The 24,068-nt window shown below is 40.5% G+C and overlaps 1 protein-coding gene across 2 annotated transcripts in view; it reads left to right on the forward strand.

Annotated features, from left to right (window-relative positions):
- Positions 1 to 21,929, forward strand: part of STT3A (STT3A, catalytic subunit of the oligosaccharyltransferase complex) — a 29,654-nt gene extending 7,725 nt beyond the window's left edge. Inside the window, exons 4-18 of one of the 2 annotated variants that reach the window (XM_025356506.1) lie at positions 1,517 to 1,638; positions 2,026 to 2,171; positions 3,369 to 3,459; positions 5,131 to 5,237; positions 5,800 to 5,964; positions 7,916 to 8,096; positions 9,853 to 10,008; positions 11,815 to 11,906; positions 12,882 to 13,037; positions 13,283 to 13,471; positions 14,380 to 14,496; positions 14,614 to 14,716; positions 18,640 to 18,828; positions 20,586 to 20,701; positions 21,349 to 21,929. In XM_025356506.1, coding sequence (XP_025212291.1) covers positions 1,517 to 1,638; positions 2,026 to 2,171; positions 3,369 to 3,459; positions 5,131 to 5,237; positions 5,800 to 5,964; positions 7,916 to 8,096; positions 9,853 to 10,008; positions 11,815 to 11,906; positions 12,882 to 13,037; positions 13,283 to 13,471; positions 14,380 to 14,496; positions 14,614 to 14,716; positions 18,640 to 18,828; positions 20,586 to 20,701; positions 21,349 to 21,387 — 1,969 coding nt within the window. In that variant the 3' untranslated portion in view covers positions 21,388 to 21,929. The remainder of the gene's footprint in view (positions 1 to 1,516; positions 1,639 to 2,025; positions 2,172 to 3,368; positions 3,460 to 5,130; positions 5,238 to 5,799; positions 5,965 to 7,915; positions 8,097 to 9,852; positions 10,009 to 11,814; positions 11,907 to 12,881; positions 13,038 to 13,282; positions 13,472 to 14,379; positions 14,497 to 14,613; positions 14,717 to 18,639; positions 18,829 to 20,585; positions 20,702 to 21,348) is intronic. The other variant, XM_025356507.1, reaches the window with a different exon arrangement.
- The last annotated feature ends 2,139 nt before the right edge of the window (positions 21,930 to 24,068 follow it).

A 24,068-nucleotide genomic window follows, 5' to 3' on the forward strand; every position in this document is an offset into this window, starting at 1 on the left:
TGTATCTGTATCTTTCTATATTTTTTTGAGAAAGGGTCTTGCTGTGTTGCCCTGTCTGGAGCACAGTATTGCCATCATGGCTCACTGCAGCCTTGACCTCCTGGGCTCAAGCAGTCATCCCACTTCAACCTCCTGAGTAGCTGGGACTATAGGTGTGTGCTACCATGCCTGGCTAATTTTTTAAAAATTTTTTTGTAGAGATGGGGTCTCACTGTGTTGCCCAGGCTGGTCTTGAACTCCTGGGCTTAAGGGGTCCTCTCGCCTCAGTCTTCCAAAGTGCTGGGCTTACAGGCATGAGCTGCCATGCCCAGCTGTAATCTGTTTTTATGCTACTCTATAGGTGACATAAGAAGCATTTTAGATAACTGCATGAGTAGACCTTGTTAAAAGCTTAAACACTGATTAAGAAAATTGTGTTATGAAGTAGGTTAAAGTTTTTTCATCCTGCATATGGTGGTATACCAACATCTTTAAAGATTCTCATCACTCAAAATTATCCATGTATCTTTGTGTGCAGTATAGATTTTTAAAAATATGTTCCTGTCACTTGAAAGCCAGAATCTGGCCAGGCGTGGTGGCTCACGCCTGTAATCCCAGCATTTTGGGAGGCCGGGGCAGGTGGATCACCTGAGGTCAGGAGTTTAAGACCAGCCTGGCCAATATGGTGAAACTCTGTCTCTACTAAAAATACAAAAATTAGCTGGGCGTTATGGCGAGCGCCTGCAATTCCAGTTACTTTCAGGAGGCTGAGGCAGGAGAATGGCTTGAACTCCGGAGGCCGAGGTTGCAGTGAGCCGAGATTGCGCCATTGTGCTCCAGCCTGGGCAACAAGAGCGAAACTCTGTCTCAAAAAAAAGAATAAGAAAGCCAAAATCTATTAGTGCCTACATCTCAGTGGCTTTGTCTTCATGGTGCTTGAATTCTCTGACTGGTCCTAATGCCTACCACATGTCAACTTGATGAAGTGTCCTATTTGATTGCTTTGTTATAATGTTAGGTTCCAGTTTCATTTCCCTTTTTTTTTTTTTTTCTGAGACGGAGTCTTGCTCTGTTGCCCAGGCTAGGGTGCAGTGGTGATCTCAGCTCACTGCAGCCTCCACCTCCCAGGTTCTAGTGATTCTCCTGCCTCAGCCTCCTGAGTAGCTGGGATTATAGGCACATGCCACCACGCCCAGCTAATTTTTCTATTTTTAGTAGAGACAGAGTTTCACCATGTTTGTCAGGCTGGTCTCGAACTTCTGACCTTGTGATCCACCTGCCTCGGCCTCCCAAAGTGCTGGGATTACAGGTGTGAGCCACTGCACCCGGCTCATTTCCTTATGAGAGAAGCAGTGCTTTAGTTGAGACAAGCATGGAAATAGAAATGAACAGACTTATGGTAGTATAAAATTATTTTCATGGCACAATTTTTGATGCTAAACTGGTTTTTCATTGAGTAATGCTGAATTTCTCAATGGTGTACCCTGAGGAGCAAAATTCACCACAAATTCACAATAAAGTTTATTTCTTGCTATAGGTACTTTAATTATCGGACTACCAGGTTCCTGGCTGAGGAGGGGTTTTATAAATTCCATAACTGGTTTGATGACCGGGCCTGGTACCCTTTGGGACGAATCATTGGAGGAACAATTTACCCAGGTGAGGAGATCAGATATGTTTTTTAAAAAAAAACCAAAAAACAAAACCAGAAATATTTGTATGGTAGAGAACCAGTTTCTTTTATTTCTAATAGCTTTGTCTTGTGACACTTGTAATTTCATCCTGATTACAGGTTCCTAAAAGTGCATCTTATATAGACAGGAGTACGTTTGTAGTAGAGTGGAGATGGGTGGTTTTTATACGTTCTAGACTTCGGATTTGAATCCTTATGAGAGAAATTTATAGGCTTACTGCAGTTGCTATGTTAGTATTTCTGGTGATTTGTCAAGATTTACGTAGTCACTTTATTGTATCTGGGATTTTCCCTTTCTTTTTCCCTTAAGTTCTGGTAAGACAACCTAATGGAGTTTCTTCTTCCTGTTACAGGTTTAATGATCACCTCTGCTGCAATCTACCATGTACTCCATTTTTTCCACATCACCATCGACATTCGGAATGTCTGTGTGTTCCTGGCCCCTCTCTTCTCCTCCTTCACCACCATCGTCACGTACCACCTTACCAAAGAGCTCAAGGTGAAGGATTTGGGGTGACAGGAGGCTTGGGAATGAATGTTATTGAGCCTCTCTAATAGATGCTGGAGGGTGGGGGACAGAGCCTTAGAAAGGCAGGGAGCCAGAGGGTAAAGACAGCTTTTACTGGGCCAAATTAATTGGGTTCACCCCAACCCCTTTCTGGAATATGTGTTTTTTTTAATCATTAGCAACTGTCCTCATGAGAGTACAGTTGAAAGTGAAACGTAAATTGCTACATAAAGAAGAAAACATTTAAAATGCAAAATGTGAGGTTTAGATTTTGAAGTCCTCACAATGTAAGGGAGAGGAAAAAAACACCAACATGAAACATTCCAAAATGGTTAGTTTTTCCTACCAGGAATGTACTCGGCAATTATTTGTTGATTTAAAAAAAAATTATTTTAAAATTCTTAAGCCACTTGGCTTCCTTAGTAGACTCCATAATGCTGACTCTCTTTTTCCAGGTTTCAGCATTGCTGACCTTGGCTCCCTGGGTGCTATTCTTAGTTTGTGCTGTGGTATTAGAGAGACACCTGAGAGGTGATAAACTACTGGGGGTTTGGGAAGCCTGAATTTAGTTTGGAAAACTTTTCCATCCTTCTCCTTGCTGCCCTTTCCCAAATTTGACTCTTTAAACAGACAAGTCTTTATTTTTTGGAATGTGGCTTATATCTGTTGTTCCTTTCTCCCAAGCTCAAAGGGTGCCTGGTGATCTTTAAGCTTTATTGCCTAAGCTCCTGGCATTTTCAGTTTAGGTAGATTATCACTTACCTTTGTTGGCTTTTTAACCGAAATAATAATTTTCTTCCTTTGATTGTCCTTGCATGGCTTTTAGAGGTGTGACTGGTGTTCCAATGATGTACAGATATTGTTAGGGTTAGAGACTTACAAGCTTGCGGAGATTGGTAGCCAAACAGCCCATTCTGGGACAGTATTGATGTTTGACATCTCTCTTGATTTGTCTGTCCTCAGCATATGTGTTCTCAGTGTCAGGTTTGGTGTCACCATGGGGAATTGGTCATGAAGTTTTTAGTTTTCTTGTGCTGTGAGCATTTCTAGCATTTCTGACATCTCACATCTACCTTCAGAATTGTTGGGCCGTTTTCTGGGTCCATTATAAACAGAATGGACTAGTGGATCCTCTGTTTCTCAGCATTGTATTGGTGTTAATGTCTCATTACCCTTTTTTTCTTACAGGATGCAGGGGCTGGGCTTCTTGCTGCTGCCATGATTGCTGTAGTTCCTGGATATATCTCCCGATCTGTTGCTGGCTCCTATGATAATGAAGGTAAGACTTTTAAAATGCTGAAGAAGATCTTCTCACCTGATTATCCAACAGAGCTTCACAACGTGCAATCTATGGTTTAGCAATAATAAAAGTGGTAACTGGGTGAGAAGATTAGAAATGGGCAGGAACGGATCTTGGACAAGTTCATGTTCTCTTCCCATCATCCTTTCCAGAAAGGTAGTTGGTAACTTTTCTTACAAGTCTTTGGTTCATCTCTGCACTCATAAGATAGTTAACTGTTGTTTTAACATTATAATAATTTGCTTTATTTTCCTACATAAAGGGAATAGATGTCCTTAAAATTTTAATGACTTATTGACCTATTTTCAATTCAACATACGTTTGTTGAATGTTATTGGGAAAACATAGTATTAAGTGTTAGATAGATAATGAATAAGATTATTTTGTGCATAATTATAAGAAATTAAAGAGATAGATAATGAATAAGGTTATATTGGCCCATAATCTCGTAAGGAAGATTAAAACGGACATGTAAATATAACTCCAGGGACAGGAGATGATACTATGTGCTACGATAGAAATTTGAACAGAGTATTTCAGGAATGTAGTGACAGATTAATTCAGATTTGGGGCTGAACTTGGTGGCTCACGCCCTGTTATCCAGTACTTTCGGAGGCTGAGGTGGGTGGATCATTTGAGCTCAGGAGTTTGAGACTAGCTTGGGTAACCCTGTCACTATAAGAAATTAGCTGGGCATGGTAGTATGCGCCTGTAGTCCCAGCTACTCTGGAGACTGAAGTGGGAGGATCGCTTGAGCCTGGGAGGTTGAGGCTGCAGTGAGCTGTGATTGCAGCCTGGTAATAGAGCAAGACCCCATTTTTTTTTGTTTTTTTTAATGAAAAAAAAACAAAAGCAGATTCGGGAATCAAGGGAGGTTTTTTGGAAGTGGTTGAGGTTCAACTGGGTCCTGAAGTTGGGACTTCATTAGGCAGATATCAATGAAAGAGGCAGTTGGGGCATGAGTATTAGCTTATGTTAAGACGTAGAGGCAGGATGATGAATGATAATATAGGATGTCTTTAGAACTATACTTGAGGCCGGGCGCGGTGGCTCAAGCCTGTAATCCCAGCACTTTGGGAGGCTGAGACGGGTGGATCACGAGGTCAGGAGATCGAGACCATCCTGGCTAACAAGGTGAAACCCCGTCTCTACTTAAAAAAATACAAAAAAACTAGCCAGGCGAGGTGGCGGGCACCTGTAGTCCCAGCTACTCGGGAGGCTGAGGCAGGAGAATGGCCTAAACCCGGGAGGCGGAGCTTGCAGTAAGCTGAGATCCGGCCACTGCACTCCAGCCTGGCTGACAGAGCAAGACTCCATCTCAAAAAAAAAAAAAAGAACTATACTTGAAGCAGTATGTTTAGTGCTTGGAAAGAATGATAATAAGGGCCAGTATTTACTTAATGTTTATTATATGCCAGGTACTCTTCTAAGTGCTTTACAGGCATTAATTATTATTTGTTTTCAGAACACTTTTATGAAGTAGATACTATTACTTCTTTTTACATGAAACTGAAACAAAAGGAGGTAAATAATTTGCCTAAAATTACACTATTACTTGGTAGTAGATGCAGGCAGTCTGTTCCAGAACAGTATTCTTAATCACTATACTAGCCTGGCCTCTTGTTGAATTTTGATGTGTGCTTTCTGCAGGGATTGCCATCTTTTGCATGCTACTCACCTACTACATGTGGATCAAGGCAGTAAAGACTGGTTCCATCTGTTGGGCAGCTAAGTGTGCCCTTGCTTATTTCTACATGGTAACTTTTTCTACATGTTTTTACTTTTTAAAGTTCTCTAAATACTGTATTTCCTATTGGTACTTATTGTTTGACCAACTTTCTTTTCTGGTAGGTTCCCCTAAACTTTTTCTTTTCCAATATATTTTTTCTGTTCATACTTAACGTATATGTGTAGACTTCCTTAATTGCTTCTACTTGCTCGCATATCCCTAAATCCTCTGTATGACCTTACAGTAGATTGCATTTAGATTCATTCTGAGGCTTGGGTCCCTCTCGTTATGTGATCATGACATCAGCAACCACGAGGGAGCAGGAGATTGAGTTATAGTGATGGATTTGAACTTGATTTTATATTTTCTTTTTTAAAATTTATTTTATTTTATATAACCTATACATGTAAGGACTTGATTTTCCTCTTTAAAAATATCAGTTATTTGAACTCTTTAAGCCATTTGGCATAAATAAAGTTATAGTTACTATAAGTGTTTTTTAAAAACTCATAGGTGATATCCTACAATATAAGTGGTGGTGGTCTGAGGAGGCGTACTCAGAGGAACTGTTTTTCTCTATTCCATCATAGGTCTCGTCATGGGGAGGTTATGTGTTCCTGATCAACTTGATTCCTCTCCATGTCCTGGTGCTGATGCTCACAGGCCGTTTCTCCCACCGGATCTACGTGGCCTACTGTACTGTTTACTGCCTGGGCACTATACTTTCTATGCAGATCTCCTTTGTGGGTTTCCAGGTGAGCCCTTGACTAAGTAGGGTTTTCAGCTTCTACTTTTTCTATGCAGCCCCAACTAGACTGATTTATCTTAGATTCTGTTAAGAAGAGTATGACTTACAGCTTTTATATTGAACTACTTGCAACAGAATTATTGGTCATTAAAGTTTACATCCAGGAGTGTGCTAATATTTGCTCCGTGGAGTTTGAATTTCATGGCTCTTACTTTGGCTTTAAGTTTGTGGGAAGGGGAGGGATATTTAGTTGAGTAGAGTTTAGATGAGTGATCAAAGTTAAAATTTCCAGTTCTTTTATTTTTTTATTTTTATTTTTTATTTTTATTTTTATTTTTGAGACGGAGTCTCGATCTGTCACCCAGGCTGGAGTGCAGTGGCCAGATCTCAGCTCACTGCAAGCTCCGCCTCCCGGGTTTATGCCATTCTCCTGCCTCAGCCTCCCGAGTAGCTGGGACTACAGGCGCCCGCCACCTCGCCCGGCTAGTTTTTTCTATTTTTTAGTAGAGACGGGGTTTCACCGGGTTAGCCAGGATGGTCTCGATCTCCTGACCTTGTGATCCGCCCGTCTCGGCCTCCCAAAGTGCTGGGATTACAGGCTTGAGCCACCGCGCCCGGCATTCCAGTTCTTTTAATGCAAATGGCCCCATGTAGTAGCAGAGAATCCTGATCTTAATGGTATCTAATTGTAAGTGCTTCAGGAACGAAAGCACAAACCTTTAACCACAGTGCTCCATAGAGTTAACAGACAACTGCTAAATCAGAGAATAACGTGGCATGTTTGATTTCTTTTGTGAAATTATGAAAGTGCAAACCTTATTTAGAGGTCAACAAGTATTTCTTTACTGATCACCTACTGCAGATTGTCCCCAACTTACGAAGTGTGACCTAGGATTTTTTGGCTTTAGAATGGTGTGACAGTGATCTGCATTCAGTAGAAACCGTACTTCCAGTACCCATATAAGCGTTCTGTTTTTCACTTTCAGTACAGTAGTCAATAAGTTACATGAGATACTCAACACTTTATTATAAAATAGGCTTTGTGTTAGATGATTTTGCCCAACTGTAGGCTAATGTTAAATGTTCTGAGCATGTTTAAGGTAGTCTATGCTAAGCTGTGGTGTTCTGTAGGTTAGGTGTATTAAATGCATTTTCTACTTATGATATTTTCAACCTAAAATTGGTTTATTGGGATGTAACCCAATCATAAGTTGAAAAGCATTTGTATATGCAGTTTGCTAATCACTTGAAAATGTAAAAAGAATAAAAATACAGTTATGGTCCTTAAGGAAGTTTTGGTCTTCTTGCAGGGAAAGAAATACATGCAGCTGTCTATATCCGATAGGCTACTGTTCTAGAAGTGTGGTTCTTGAATCATCAGCAGCAGCAGCTAAGAACTTGTTAGAAAGAAATGCAAATTCTAGAGCCCCAACACAGACCTACTGAATCAGAAACTCTGGAGGTGGGGCTCAGCAATCTGTGTTTTAACACTCCTACCCCCTTGGTGATTATGATGCCCACTAGCGTTTGAGAACCACCCATTTAAGGCAAAGAATGATTAAGTGCTAGAAGAGAACTAATGTGACATGGAACATAGAGAGGAGTGATTGATTTCAGTTTGGCAGGTTAGGAAGAGATGATATTTGAGTTGGACCTTGAATGATGAGAATTTTAGTGGATGGGAATTTGGAAAAAATTACAGTCTAGGCTAAGGAAATAACCTGAGCAAAAGCCAGATATGTGACAATGATAGTGTATCTTATGCTTTAGGGGGCTCCAAATATTCTGTAGAAAATATGGCTGGTGAATTAAACCCTTCCCTAGATTGGCCCTGAGTCCTTTGGGGCCTCAGAACTCATTTGATCATTTAGTTTGAACTAGATAAGAATAATGCAGGCCTGCACTGGACTTACTCATTTTTTTCCTTAATATTAACATACATGTCCTTTTACCTACAGCCTGTCCTTTCATCAGAGCACATGGCAGCCTTTGGGGTCTTTGGTCTCTGCCAGATCCATGCCTTTGTGGATTACCTGCGCAGCAAGTTGAATCCACAACAATTTGAAGTTCTTTTCCGGAGTGTCATCTCTCTGGTAGGCTTTGTCCTTCTCACCGTGGGAGCTCTCCTCATGCTGACAGGTAGGGAAGGCTCACAGCTTTTTTTTTTTTCTCTTTTTTTTTTTTTAAGATGGAGTTTCGCTCTTGTTGCCCAGGCTGGAGTGCAGTGGCACAATCTCGGCTCACTGCAACCTCCGCCTCCCAGGTTCAAGCGATTCTCCTGCCTCAGCCTCCTGAGTAGCTGGGATTACAGGTGCCCACCACCACGCCCAGCCAATTTTGCATTTTTAGTAGAGATGGGGTTTCTCCATGTTTGTCAGGCTGGTCTCAAACTCCTGACCTCAGGTGATCCACCCGCCTTGGCCTCCCAAATTGCTGGGATTACAAGCGTGAGCCACCGCGCCCGCTAAGGCTCAGAACTTTTACTATTAAATGCAGATGGGTACAGACATAGAGTAAACTCCAAAAGACAGGGTATTTTCTGACCACAAAAGATTCTTTTTTTCTTTTTTTTTTGAGATGGAGTCTTGCTCTGTAGCCCGGGCTGGAGTGCAATGGCCGGATCTCAGCTCACTGCAAGCTCCGCCTCCCGGGTTTACGCCATTCTCCTGCCTCAGCCTCCGGAGTAGCTGGGACTACAGGCGCCCGCCACCTCGCCAGGCTAGTTTTTTGTATTTTTAGTAGAGACGGGGTTTCACCGTGTTTGCCAGGATGGTCTCGATCTCCTGACCTCGTGATCCGCCCGTCTCGGCCTCCCAAAGTGCTGGGATTACAGGTTTGAGCCACCGCGCCCGGCCAAGATTCTTTTTTTCTTATTTCTTTTTTTATCTGAAGCATGTACAATCCCACAATTTTACATTCAATCCACTTTTCAACCCAGTGTTTGGATTCAGCATAGCAGAGAATGTCTTGTTGGAGCTGCTCTTAATCACACCTGGCGAAAGGACTAGATCTTACCTTGCAAATCTTCTCCGTTTTCTTTCTTTTTTTTTCTTTCCTATTGGTTGGGTGGGAGAAGTCATTATATTGCTTATCATACCCTCCAAGGTGGCACTCATCTAATACCATGGAAACTAAATCGTGGCTGTTTAGTTGGTTAGAAAGCCAAATTTTCCTTCTTTTTCCCTACTTTGATTTCTCAGAGATTAATTTGATTTTGCTCAAGTCTATCTATTGACTAATTCAGAGCAGGACTCGAGGATATAGTTGATTTAATCTCTACAGTTGGCCTTGCTTTGACCAAATTTGGCCTAAAACCCTTTCAGGCAGCATTTCTGCCTCTATTCTCTCCAAGTTTATATACAGCCTGGCTTTATTCTGCTGGCAGTGCTGACAAAAGTACTCCTAGGTTTGAAAGAAAGGAAGGAGTGAAACTCTCTAAGTATTTTTTTTTTTTTTTTTTTGAGACGGAGTCTCGCTCTGTCATCCAGGCTAGAGTGCAGTGGCCAGATCTCAGCTCACTGCAAGCTCCGCTTCCCGGGTCTACGCCATTCTCCTGCCTCAGCCTCCCGAGTAGCTGGGACTACAGTCGCCCGCCACCTCGCCCGGCTAGTTTTTTGTATTTTTTTTTAGTAGAGACAGGGTTTCACCATGTTAGCCAGGCTGGTCTCGATCTCCTGACCTCGTGATCTGCCCGTCTCGGCCTCCCAAAGTGCTGGGATTACAGGCTTGAGCCACCACGCCCGGCAGAACTCTCTAAGTATTGGTGGCAATTAAGCAAAAACCTAATCCTTCTCTGTCACTGAGAATCTTATTGAAATGGGAAGTTGTGATTAATTTGGATTAGATATTTGTTTGAAGAGTATGTGTGGAATATGTATTGCTTCTTTGCTGCCAGGAAAAATATCTCCCTGGACGGGGCGTTTCTACTCACTGCTGGATCCTTCTTACGCTAAGAACAACATCCCCATCATTGCTTCTGTGTCTGAGCATCAGCCCACAACCTGGTCCTCATACTATTTTGACCTACAGCTCCTCGTCTTCATGTTTCCAGGTATGTGGCCTTGTGTTCTGAAATGGCCTTGTTCGTAAGAATCACGATTTGATTCCACATTTGCAAGCTACCCTCATTCGTGTTTTGTTTTTCTTTGCCTGTTTATGTTGTGTAATACAGAGGACAGACAGCTAAGCAAATTTTCTCATGTATGAAGCTGAGCAGAAGTCAGAAGTTCAACAGTTGTAGATATCGGCAAGTTCAGCCTCACAGTTTTCTGTTCATTTGTCATTTGTGTTATAAGTTAAAATTTAACCGTAATTTCTACTCAGGGTTGGTTTTGTTTGAGTACTTCTATCATACTCCTTCCCCTTTACCCTTGTTTTTCCTCTTGGCAGTATTGAAGTCCTATAATGAGTACTGCTGATTGTAAAGCCTCATCAATCTCTTAACTTCTGGCCAATCCAGATGTGTTTTAGAATTTACCAGTGTTAGTGGTCTTTCTCAAATAACTTTTACTTTTTTTTTTTTTTTTTTTTTTGAGATAGAGTCTTGCTCTGTTGCCCAGGCTGGAGGGCAGTGGTACGATCTCAGCTTACTGCAGCCTCTGCCTCCTGGGCTCAAGCCATCCTTCCACCTCACCCTCCTGAGTAGCTGGGACTACAGGTGCATGCCGCCATGCCTGGCTAATTTTTTATTTTTTTTTGAAGAAATGGGGTTTCACCGTGTTGCCCAGGCTGGTCTTGAATTCATGGGCTCAAGCAGTCTGCTCACCTTGGCCTCCCATAGTGCTGGGATTATAGGTGTGAGCCACTGTGCCTGGCCAACTTGTACTTTTTTCTTATTGTGAAAGTAATTTGTGTATTGTAAAAAATATATATAAATAAATAGAAAAAGTTGCTGGGCACAATGGCTCATGCCTATAATCCTAGCCTGTTAGGAGCCTGAGGTGAGATCACTTAAGGTCAGGAATTTGAGATCAACCTGGGCAACATAGTGAGACCCACATCTAAAAAAACAAAAACAGGCCTGGAGTTGTAGTTCACATCAGTAATCCCAGCACTTTGGGAAGATGAGGTGGGAGGATTGCTTGAGGCGAGGAGTTCAATACCAGCCTGGGCAATATAGCGAGACCCCTGTCTCTACTTAAAAAATAAAATAAAATAAAATAATGCACGCACACACCCATACCCACACACATACACACATATAAAATAAATAAAATTAGCTGGGCAGGGTAGTGTGCACCTGTAGTCCCAGCTACTTGGAAGGCTGAGGTAGAAGGATTACTTGAGCCCAGGAGTTTGAGACCAGCCTCGGTTATACAGCAAGACCCCCATCTCAAAAAAGGTAAATATTCAGGAGTTCTTATCACCCATCTCTAGCCACTGTTAACATTTTGATGTATATTTATCAAATAAGAATGAGATCATAGTTTTTTCCCTGATTTTTTTTCACTTCATAAAGAATCACATTTCGCTGTTACTTAGTATTATTTTATAGAAATACTTAAAATATATCATTTAGTAGTTTTTTTAAGTACAGAGATGTGTCAAGATGTGTAAGAAGGCAAGTAGTCCATAATCTCACACAGCAATATTTTAATATACTCCATTTTATAAATATACTATAATTAGCTCCTTGTTGTTGGACATTTAGGTTGTTTCTGATTTTTTTGCTACTTTAAAGTGTGCTGTAGTGAACTTCTTTGCATGTTTCTATGATTGTTTTTTTAGGATAAATTCCTGGAAGTGGAATTGCTGGGTTAAATGTGTGGAATCATCCAGTCATATAATGAAGACACTTTCCCTTGTAGGTTTCAACCTACAGGACTCAGCTGCTTATTTCTCCTTCCCTCTTTTGTAGTTGGCCTCTATTACTGCTTTAGCAACCTGTCTGATGCCCGGATTTTTATCATCATGTATGGTGTGACCAGCATGTACTTTTCAGCTGTAATGGTGAGGACTGCCCTCAGTCTGGTAGACTTTTTCACTCTAACTCTGAGGTGCTTTTTTATCTGCCTGGCAGAATTCAGAAAGTACTGATGATTGTGCACATGCTTCCCTCTGAGCATTTGAGGGAATGAGTTGTAAAGCTGCTTGCTGCTGTTGATCCTTCCTAGGAATGTATGGGACACTCATACATTCTGGTTGTGGGGTCCAACTTTCTTGGATTCATAACTTGGTATTATAGAAGCACTTTTGCACTTTGTTGGATAATATGACCCTGGGTGTCTTAAAATGGGAGATGATAGTTTTTTCTTGAAGGCGTGGGAGTATTCCCCAGTGCTAGATTGTTAAAAGAGAGGAGGGATTTTTTTTTTTTTTTTTTTTTTTTTTGAGACAGAGTTTCACTCTTGTTGCCCAGGCTGGAGTGCAATGGCATGGTCTCAGCTCACTGCAACCTCCGCCTCCTGGGTTCAAGCAGTTCTCCTGCCTCAGCCTCCCAAGTAGCTGGGACTACTGGCATGCGCCACCACACCCGGCTAGTTTTGTATTTTTAGTAGAGATGGGGTTTCTCCATGTTGGTCAGGCTGGTCTTGAACTCCCGACCTCAGGTGATCTGCCCTCCTTGGCGTCCCAAAGTGCTGGGATTACAGGCGTGAGCCACCGTGCCCAGCCAGAGAGGAGGGATTTTATATATTGTAGTAAAATAGTGCTTCTCATACTTTTTTGGTCTCAAACCACAGTTATGAAATATGCTTTATATCATTATTATTCAAGACACATATACATATGTGCATGCATATAATTGAAATACAGTTTAAGAAATATATGCTTGTACTGTAACTATTTCAAGTATTTTCTCTTTCACTTTTTATGGAAGTCATGTTTGATGAAAACCCCTAAATTGATGTCTTGATCTACTAATAGGCTGAAATCTGTAAACTGTGTAACACTGATTAGACTGATCATGTGTCCTGTCTCTGTTAGGTGCGTCTAATGCTAGTGTTGGCACCTGTTATGTGCATTCTCTCCGGCATTGGAGTCTCCCAGGTGCTATCCACATACATGAAGAATCTGGACATAAGTCGTCCAGACAAGAAGAGCAAGAAGCAACAGGATTCTACCTACCCTATTAAGAATGAAGTGAGAAGCAATGTTAAGAGTAGAGTTGGGAAACTCTGTGTGTGTGTGTGTATGTGTGTACGTGGGTGGTGGGGGGTGGGAGGAGTAAAGTGGAGCACTATCATAGGTGGTCAGAATTAACTCATAGAGCCTCTGACTTATTTTGATCAATCTCATCTCTATTAATGAATGTGTCTAACAAGTTGTCCTGTGTTGTACGAATTTAATTTGGTTAACTACACAATTAATTCTTTTTCCTTGTTTAGGTGGCAAGTGGGATGATACTGGTCATGGCTTTCTTTCTTATCACCTATACCTTTCATTCAACGTGGGTGACCAGTGAGGCCTACTCTTCTCCATCCATTGTACTGTCTGCCCGTGGTGGGGATGGCAGTAGGATCATATTTGATGACTTCCGAGAAGCATATTATTGGCTTCGTCACAATACTCCAGAGGTGAAGATTTGGGAGGAGTGGGAATTGTGGGTTAGGGGCAAAGGGGGAGGAGACATTTGATGTTGTAGTGAATCATATAGCTTTTAGATGGGTGGAAACTTGGTGAAATTGGAACTTTGCAACTCTAGTCTTGAATGAGCCTTAAAGGTGAACCTCCATTCAATTCAGGGATCTTTTATAGTTAATGCTTACTAGTAATTATCTAGACTTTGCATGGACACTTTTATTGATATGATGATTTTTAACATGAGGTAGAACATCCCAGTTATAAAAGAAGAAAAAAGTTATAGATAAATAATACATGTTCACTTTAGAAAAATCAGAAAATTGAAGCAAGAAGAAAGATGTAAATCTTGTGTAAAGTGATCAGCTTATGATAACTGCTTTTAACATTTTAATTTATACCTTTTGAGAATCTGAAGTGATTTCCTTTACAATAACTATTAAGAATATCGTTTCTGAGACAATTTGTTAGGAATAAAAACTTTTAAGAGTCTTAATTCTTGTCCATCATATCCTGTGATTTGAGTTTCCACCCCATCTTTATAATAAGTGATTTTTGTGATTCTGTTAAAAGGCTATTTAAGAAAATTATCTAATGACACTAGGCTATTGATGTGGCTATATTGCACAGTCTCCCACACCTCCCACCTCATGATGTTTGTGTAAAGTGACCTGGGATGAAAGTGTAGGCAATGCTGGTTTGTTATTTGTGCTGAGATTTTATGATCTTATATAAATGGAAGACCAGGTGCCAGGATTTATTTTCTGGTTTGACATGCATTACTTTGTGAAGAAATTGATTAGTTAGCCAGGTGTCACTTCTGTCAGACCAAAGCTGCCTTCTCTATTGCATTTGACTTTTAGAGACAGAAGCCTGTTATTTCCATTTCCCATTCTACTTTCAGGATGCGAAGGTCATGTCCTGGTGGGATTATGGCTATCAGATTACAGCTATGGCAAACCGAACAATTTTAGTGGACAATAACACATGGAATAATACCCATATTTCTCGAGTAGGGCAGGTAAGATAAAGGGATCTTTGAGTATTTGGTGTGCAAGGTCTAGTGGGAAATGTGTCTGCATGAGGGGATAATATGACTTGGGATTTTGCTCTGAGAATTGTACATTTGTTTTTCCAGGCAATGGCGTCCACAGAGGAAAAAGCCTATGAGATCATGAGGGAGCTTGATGTCAGTTATGTGCTGGTCATTTTTGGAGGCCTCACTGGGTATTCCTCTGATGGTAATATACTTGATTCTATTTCTAGCTGCAGGACATAGATTCTAAGAAAACTAGATGAATCTCCTAGTTTTCTGTACTTTTACTAATATTTTACGAAGATATTTTTCTTTCAAGGGAAGTTCCTAAGTATTTGCAACTTGAGGTTTGGGTATTTTGATTTTTTTCTTTTTACAACAAGAGGACATAAAGGTAAACAATTCTTGTGTAGGTACAGCATGCTATATGATTGTCTAAGGCGTAGAAGTAGTTCCACAACCAGTAATAAAAGCAAGCTGAACATCAGGCTTATGACAATAAACTTAGGTATTAGCATTTTTTTAGTGGTTTTAAGCCATATAGTCATCGACCAGCTTAGCAATGTTTTATATGGCCTGACATAAAAGAAAGAACATTTTATATATATATATATAAAATATATATAAAGTATGTGTAAAATGGAGTTACCATGTGCCGTATGATTATTGGCACAAAGATTTTTAGAAGAAACATCCAAATATAGTTAGCTGCCTTAAAAGTTAATGTAATGCCTGTTTATACTTTAAAAAGTTAAACAGTTCACAGCTGGGTGTGGTGGCTCACGCCTGTAATCCCAGCACTTTGGGAGGCAGAGGCAGGTGGATCACATGAGGTCAGGAGTTCATGACCAGCTGGGCAACATAGTGAAACCTTGTCTCTACAAAAATTAGCCAGGCGTGGTGGCACATACCTGTGGTCCTAGCTACTCAAGAGGCTGAGGCAGGAGAATCGCTTGAACTTGGGAAGGAGAGGTTACAATGGGCTGAGATTGCACCATTGCACTCCAGTCTGGGCAGCAGAGCGAGACTGTCTCAAAAAAAAAAAGTTAAACAGTTCTGAAGGTTTATAATAAAAAGTGATAGTTCACTGCCCCAAAATCTAAGCACCCTTAACATCAGTCACCAGAAGCAATTATTCCTGCAGCTGTTTCTTCTAGTACTTTATGTGCATATTTCTAAATACTGTGTATACAGTTTCCCCTCCATATCTGTGGGTTCTGCATCTGTGGGTTCAACCAACCACAAATGGAAAATATTTGTGGAAAAAAAAAATAATACAACAATAAAAATAGTACAAATAAAAAATACAGTATAACAACTATTTACATAGCATCTACACTGTATTTAGGTATTATAGGTAATCTAGACATGATTTAAAGTATATGGACAGATGTGCATAGGTTATATACAAATACTACACCATTTTATAAAAGGGACTTGAGCATTTGTGAATTTTTATATTCTGGTGGGAGGGGATATGTAAGTTAGACTTCTTATTTTTTAAAGAAGATAATAAGATAACCATTGAAAAATAATGCAGAGACTGGGTGCGATGGTTCACGCCTGTAATCCCAGCACTTTGGGAAGACTCTTGAGGTCAGGAGTTCAAGACCGGCCTGCCCAACATAATGAAATCCCGTCTCTACTAAAAAAATACAAAAATTAGCCACGTGTGGTGGCACATGCCTGTAATCTCAGCTACTTGGGAGGCTGAAGCCAGATAATCACTTGACCCCGGGTGGCAGAGGTTGCAGTGAGTAGAGATTGCACCACTACACTCCAGCTTGAGTGACAGAGCGAGACTCCATCTCAAAAAAAAACCAAAAAACAAAAAATGCAAAACACTGTTACTGTCTAGATCCATGAAAACATGTATGTGAAGTTATAAAAGAAGATAGTGTAGTTGTCCCTCTGTATCCATGGAGGATTGTTTCCAGGACACCCCCAGCCCTCACCAGGATACCAGAATTTGTGGATGCTCAGGTCCCTTATATAAAATGGTTTAGTGTTTGTATATAATATACATACATTCTCTTACATACTTTAAATCCTCTCTAGATTGTAATATAATCCCTAATACTAGGTAAATGGTTGTTAATACTGTGTTGTTTAGGGAACAGTAACAAGAAAAAAGTATCCATCTTCATTACAGATGCCGTCATCTGTTTTTTTGTTTTGTGAATATTTTTGATTAGAGGTTAGTTGAATTTATGGATGTCAAACCCACAGATATGGTAGGCCAACTGTTTTGATTAATTTGTTCCACTGAATTTATTTTTCAAGGTCAAATTATTAATTGGGCTTTACTAATAGGAGTTCTGTAACATTTGAGAGGTATAATAAAAATAAAAAGTTGGGCCTGACCTAACTTATTTTTTGAAAACAACCATATCTTTTGAGCAATGGGCTTCCTTGATGCAGTTCCTGTCATCATCATCATTATTTTTGAGACAGGGTTTCACTTTGTCACCCAGGCTGGAATTCAGTGGCACAGTCTCTGCTCACTGCAGCCTCTGCTTCCCATGCTCAAGTGATCTTCCCACCTCAGCCTCCTGAGTGGATGGGACTACAGGCATACACCACCATGCCCGGCCAATTTTTGTACTTTTTGTAGAGATTGGGTTTCGCCACTTTGCCCAGGCTGGTCTTGAACTCCTGTGCGTAAACGATCCACCCACTGCAGCCTCCCACAGTGCTAGGATTACAGGTGTGAGCCATCACACCCAGCCATTCCTATTATTTTCACTCTTCCATTCATAGAGCTTGTGAGGTTTTTGTTTCAGACATACCTGCCAGGCGGCTACAATCCTATTGCTCTGTGATAGTTGAGCTGAGGTTCTGGGGGTTTATTTTTGTTCCTATTTCTGACGCTATGATCTAGGCAAGTCTCTGTGCCTGTTTTTCCATTTGTAAGATGAAGGTAAGAATACATTCACTGAACGAAGACAGTAATATTCATTGGATGTTTACCATGTGACAAACAACTTATTAAATGCTTTACGTGTTGTTACTCATAATAACAGCCCTATTGTTGTAGATACTCTTATTTTTCTAATTTGACAGATGAGAAAACTGAAGCACAGAGAGGTTAAGTAACTTGCTCAAGGTCACCTAGCTAGAATTGGCAGTGCTGGAATTCAAACTCAGGCAGTTTGGATCCAGAGTCTGTTCTTAACCACTGTGATATCCCCTAGAACTCTTTGCAGTAGTGCAATAGGAATCTTATTTTGTGTGTGTGTGTGGGTTAGAAATATTTTTAATACTAACCATCCAGTGAAACATGTAGCAACTGATTTCCCTAAAGTCTATGCAAGCAATACAGTGAATGATGAACCTTAAAAGAGATATCACGAGTTGATGGTTGTATCAGTATTTATCAAGCATGGGAGTGTGTTTGACACAGAAATGTTGACTTCTCATATACATGCTTTGGAGGTCCATAACTTGGCAACTGTTGGTCAAGAAGGAGAACATTCATGTCTTGTCTACCTTTTTGGTAAAGCTACTACTCTTTAGATCAGCCCTGCCCACTGTCTGATAGAAATAATGAGAACCACGTTATCATTTTAAGCTTTATGTTAGTCATATCAAAATAAGTATAAATAAGCAGGTGAAAGTAATTTTAATAATTTTATTTAACTGAATATTCATATCAAAACATTATTATTTAATATATAACCAGTATACCCCCTTTTAGGGTTTTTTTTTTACTAACTTTTCAAAATCTAGTGTGTTTTTCATACTTACCTAGTGTGTATTTTATACTTACAGTACATCTTAATTTGGACTAGCCACATTTCAGCTGCTCAGCAGCTATATGTAGCTAATTGCTACTACATTTGATAGCCTAGCCCTAGCTAATCTATAGGACCAATTTCAATTGTGGCTTAAGTCTGGACTAGTAGCATAGGATTTCAGGAGTATAATCATTTCTCAGAAAAGTTGTATATTTTGATGAAAAATGTGTTGCTCATATGTTGTCCTCACTATTTTTATAAATTAGAGGTAAATGATACCAATCCCCATTTAAAAAATGTTGAGGAATTTTCTTAGAAATACTAACCTGCTTTAACTCCAGCAACCTTTGTAATGCAGCAGTTCTTTTTTTTTTTTTTTTTTTTCTCCTAGATATCAACAAGTTTCTTTGGATGGTCCGGATTGGAGGGAGCACAGATACAGGCAAACATATTAAGGAGAATGACTATTATACTCCAACTGGGGAGTTCCGTGTGGACCGTGAAGGTTCTCCAGTGCTGCTCAACTGCCTCATGTACAAGATGTGTTACTACCGCTTTGGACAGGTTTACACAGAAGCCAGTGAGTGATTCATAATAATATTAACAGGCCGGGCGCGGTGGCTCAAGCCTGTAATCCCAGCACTTTGGGAGGCCGAGACGGGCAGATCACGAGGTCGGGAGATCAAGACCATCCTGGCTAACACGGTGAAACCCCGTCTCTACTAAAAATACAAAAAACTAGCCGGGCGAGGTGGCGGGCGCCTGTAGTCCCAGCTACTCGGGAGGCTGAGGCAGGAGAATGGCGTAAACCCAGGAGGCGGAGCTTGCAGTGAGCTGAGATCTGGCCACTGCACTCCAGCCTGGGCGACAGAGCGAGACTCCGTCTCAAAAAAAAAAAAAAAAAAAAAAAAAAATATTAACAATAGTCATAATAGTGATTACTAATACACAGTATTTTCCATATGCCAAGCACTGGTAAGTGCTTTGTGTCTGTTAACTCATTTAATCCTCACAGCAGCCCAAAAGGCATATACTGATATTATTGTTGTATTATCTTTATTGTTTGTATATTTTTTTGAGATAGGGTTTTTGCTCTGACACTTAGGCTGGAATGCAGTGGTGCAATCATGGCTCACTGCAGCCTTGATTTCCTAGGCTCAAGGAGTCCTCCTGCTTCAGCCTCTGAGTAGCTGGGACTAAGGTGCACACCACAATGCCTGGCTGTTTTTAAACTTTTTGTAGAGATGCGGTCCCACTATGTTGCCTGGGCTGGTCTGGAACTCCTGAGCTCAAGCAATCCTCTTATCATGGCCTCCCGAAATACTGGGATTACAGACATGAGCTATTGCACCTAGCTATTGTTATTTTTGTTTTCTTTTTTTTTTTTTTGATATTAAGTCTTGTTCTGTCACCCAGGCTGGAGTGCAGTGGCACGATCTTGGCTCACTGCAGCCTCCACCTCCCAGGTTCAAGCGATTCTCCTGCCTCAGCCTCCCAAGTAGCTAGAATTACAAATTACAGGTGTGCTCCACCACCCCCAGCTAATTTTTTTTTTTTTTTTGCATTTTTAGTAGAGACGGGGTTTCACCATGTTGACCAGGCTGGTCTCGAACTCCTGACCTCAAGTCATCCACCCACCTCAGCCTCCCAAAGTGCTGGGATTACAGGCGTGAGCCACCGCACCCAGCCTGTTATTTTAAGTATGAGGAAACTGAGGTACAAATAGGTTATTTAACTGTCCAGTGTCACACAACTAATGGCAAAGTCAGGATTCAAACTGACAAAGACTGGCTCCAAATTCTGTGCTTTTGACCATTACTTTTTATTGTCCTTAAGGGTATTATAGTGAAGACAGGAACAAAAGGGTGAGAAAGTGACTTTTCATATCTTCAGATGATTATATTGAGAGTTATTTGATTAGGTTAAGTCTCTCCTTCTGACTTCAATTTCTTGGTTCTGCACTAGGGAGAATTTCTGACATGAATGCAGGTCTTTGACTTCTGGTAGGCTTCTTTCTCTGATCCATGCAAGGGTTGCTAATGTGTTAGAGGCTGTGGATGACAATCCTCAGGAATAGAGGGCCTTGGAAGTCGGCTCCCTATGTCTGTCTGATTAGAGATAAGACATTGGCAAGCATCATCTTGCCTGGTACTTAAGTTAGAGTAACACTTGATTTGCCCTTACTACCTGATGCTCTTTTTTGCGGGCTCTACTCTCACCAAATTGCAGGCTGAGGAATAATCATTCAATTAGTAGATGGTGTACTGAATCCATATACTGTCTCTATAGGAAATTAGCACTGTAGAAAGAAGTGTGTTCTTTTTCATCCCTCTCTAGAGCGTCCTCCAGGCTTTGACCGTGTCCGAAATGCTGAGATTGGGAATAAAGACTTTGAGCTTGATGTCCTGGAGGAAGCGTATACCACAGAACATTGGCTGGTCAGGATATACAAGGTAAGCAGATGCTATATGTCTCAAAAAGCAACTTTTACTTTGCAGATTGGTTTCAGTGCTTATAAAATGGGCCACATATTTCTCAAGTAGGGAAATTTCTCATGACACCTGTGTTTGAAAAGTAGCTTGCAAACTCACTGAAAATTTTACTTTTTATTTTAGATTGTTCTTAGAGAGTAGATGATCCCAGTCTGCCGTCATTTTGGCAGTTGTTGCAGTAATATTTTTCCACCTGGGGCTTGACTCAACCAGTTTCTGTGATTATCAGGCTCACGGGTGGGGAGAGTGCAGGAAATAGAGAAAAAATTCACATGTTTGTATTTAACTACATTTTCTTCTCTCTCTGAAGAACTTAAGGTATATAGAGTCACATAGAACCACATAGGAGTATATCTCTCATATAAGAAAAGATTGAGAACCCTTGATCTATGTGGAGGGTAGATCAGTAATATTGCTCCTCCCAGAGGTATCCCAAAAGGCTAAGCAGAGAGAATCTAGTCTCTAATCAGTGCTTGTTTATTCACAGCCCTAAACCAGGCTGTAGAACCCAACATAATCCTACCCACTTTAGGTGAATCCATTTTAGTAGAAAATTTCTCCAAAGTTGATCTGATTGTAAATATTAAACTGACATCTTTATGTTGCAGGTAAAGGACCTGGATAATCGAGGCTTGTCAAGGACATAAATGTCACGTCCAGCTCTGATATGCTTTGCACTGGGCACATCACATTTAGGACATTGAAGATTTTTTTTTTTTTTTTAATATGCAGTTTGTAAGAACAAAGCTGGATGGCATTAGAATTGTCTGAAAGTTTTGTCCTGGGCAGTATGGGCTGGGCCAAATGAAATGATTTTTATAATTCTAAACAGGTTACCAAATGAAATGTCATGGCTTTACTTTGGTCAATTAAAGGGGGGAATTTTTTTTAAAAATGTGCCTTATTTGTTTTGACTGACAACTGATTTGAGGAAGGCAAAACTATCCTAGGTTGCCAGAAGGACATAAGCAGACCTTGTCCATTCTCTTAGCTCCCTAAATTACCAAATAGAGACGTCTTTCTCAAATCAGGAAAACTATCAAAGACCAATTCAGATCCTACATCTACAGACAGTTTTGTCATACTCTTTGCATTGCAGCACCTAGTACAATTCCTTGCAAATAGCGTGGCTCAATAAATTTCTATTGAATGAATAAATGTGGGACCAGAAGAGTGCCTTTCTGGGCTAGAAAGGCAGGTGTGTTGCTACCATGTCTCTGTTCTCCATGTCTCTTATCCTTAGATGCTCTCTGACTTTATAAATCAGCAGTTTTGAAGACTCAAGACAAACAGTGAAATTATTGGTTTATCAATGGAGAGGAAAAACTCTTCCAGCATTACATATAGAGCTTGATGGTCAGTAGGTGTTTTTGAATCAGCTTAAATATAATCATACGTATCAATTTGAAATTGAACTTTTCAGCACTCTCACTTATTCATGACACAGGAATGACCCTTTACTCAAAACTCTTGTGGTTATTCAAAGGTGAGCTTCTTTTTCCCTTAGTCTTAGCCTATTTGTTGCTATTGTATATTGCTAACAAGTTTAATTACCTAATTTTGAAGCTCTTTCCAAATAAGATACAAATTAAAAAGGGAAGCATTGCTAGTAACAGGTCCCTAGAGAGCAGTGCCAGCCTGCCTGCAAGAAAAGAGAGGAGAAACTTCTTTTTTTTTTTTTTTTTTTTTTTTCAGACGGAGTCTCGCTCTGTCGCCCAGGCTGGAGTGCAGTGGCCGGATCTCAGCTCACTGCAAACTCCGCCTCCCGGGTTCACGCCATTCTCCTGCCTCAGCCTCCCGAGTAGCTGGGACTACAGGCGCCCGCCACCTTGCCCGGCTAGTTTTTTGTATTTTTTTAGTAGAGACGGGGTTTCACCGTGTCAGCCAGGATGGTCTCGATCTCCTGACCTCGTGATCCGCCCGTCTCGGCCTCCCAAAGTGCTGGGATTACAGGCTTGAGCCACCGCGCCCGGCCAGGAGAAACTTCTTAAAAAGTTTTAAGCCTGGGCAACACAAGGAGATTGTTTCTATGAAAAATAAAAATTAGTCAGGTATGGTGGTATACACCTGTAGTCCCAGCTACTTGGGAAGATGAGACTGGAGGATCACTTGGGCCTGGGAGGTTGAGGCTACAGTAAACTGTGATTGTGCCACTGTACTCCAGTCTGGGCACTAGTGAAATCCTGTCTAAAAAACAAAAAAACTTAACTGGAAAGCACAGTGGTCCTTGAGGACATTTAATGTCAGGACAAAGAGCCTATGACATATATCACTGATGTATATAAACCCTAAGTCATTAATAAAATAAAAGCTAACTGTTTAGTGTTACCCATTTAAGGAAACAGGAGGAATTGTATAACTTTTAGATTAGTCATAGTGGTGCTCCTAAAGGATACACTGTTGTATATTTGTATAGCCAGGGCACTTAGCCTTCCAAACTAATTCATATACCATGAATTAGGTGAGGTTTTAGACTTAAGATTTGATTTACTATATGTAAATACATTACTTGATTTATATAAAGAATTCATCTTTAGTGGAGGAGGTTATTCTGAATTATTTATCAATATGATTAATACCAGTTAGAAATTATTAATGATCTTCCTTTATACTATAAATAGGATAACCTTTTAACTTGTCTCTATAGTTGTCGCTCTGAGGATCTTAATTTTACTTTCTAGGCTACATGAAGCTATCTTTTTTAAAAGTGTACTTTTCATTTTCACTGTTATTGTGCACTTAGTATAAAAAACTCAAATCTAGGCCAGGTGCAATGGCTCATGCCTGTAATCCCAATACTTTGGGAGGCTGAAGTGTGCAGATCACTTGAGCCTAGGAATTCAAGACCAGCTTGGGCAACATGGCACAATCCCATCTCTACAAAAAATACAAAAACTAGCTGGGTATGGTGGCACGTGCCTGTAGTCCCTGCTGCATGGAAGGCTGAAGTGGGAAGATTCCTTGAGCCTGGGAGGTGGAGGTTGCAGTGAGCCAAGATCACATGCACTGCAGCCTGGGAGAGAGAGTGAGACCCTGTCGTAAAAAAATAAAACAAAAACTCAATTCTAAAAGGCAGTAATGCTGTTTTCTACTCCCTAGTGGCAACCACTTTAAACTCTGATTCTCACATTACTTACTTTCAATACCATAAATAATTGCTTTATTTTTCTGTGTTTGGTATTTCAATTTTAGGCATCATGTGTAGAATCTGTGGTAAGGAAACTGTAGAATTAGCTTTTTCACCATCCTATTTTTCACTTCTATGAACAGACATATTTATGCTATCTATTACAGTTCTTTTTTTTTTTTTTTTTTGAGATAGAGTCTC

Source organism: Theropithecus gelada, chromosome 14, assembly GCF_003255815.1.
Source record: "Theropithecus gelada isolate Dixy chromosome 14, Tgel_1.0, whole genome shotgun sequence".
Classification (NCBI taxonomy): domain Eukaryota; kingdom Metazoa; phylum Chordata; class Mammalia; order Primates; family Cercopithecidae; genus Theropithecus; species Theropithecus gelada.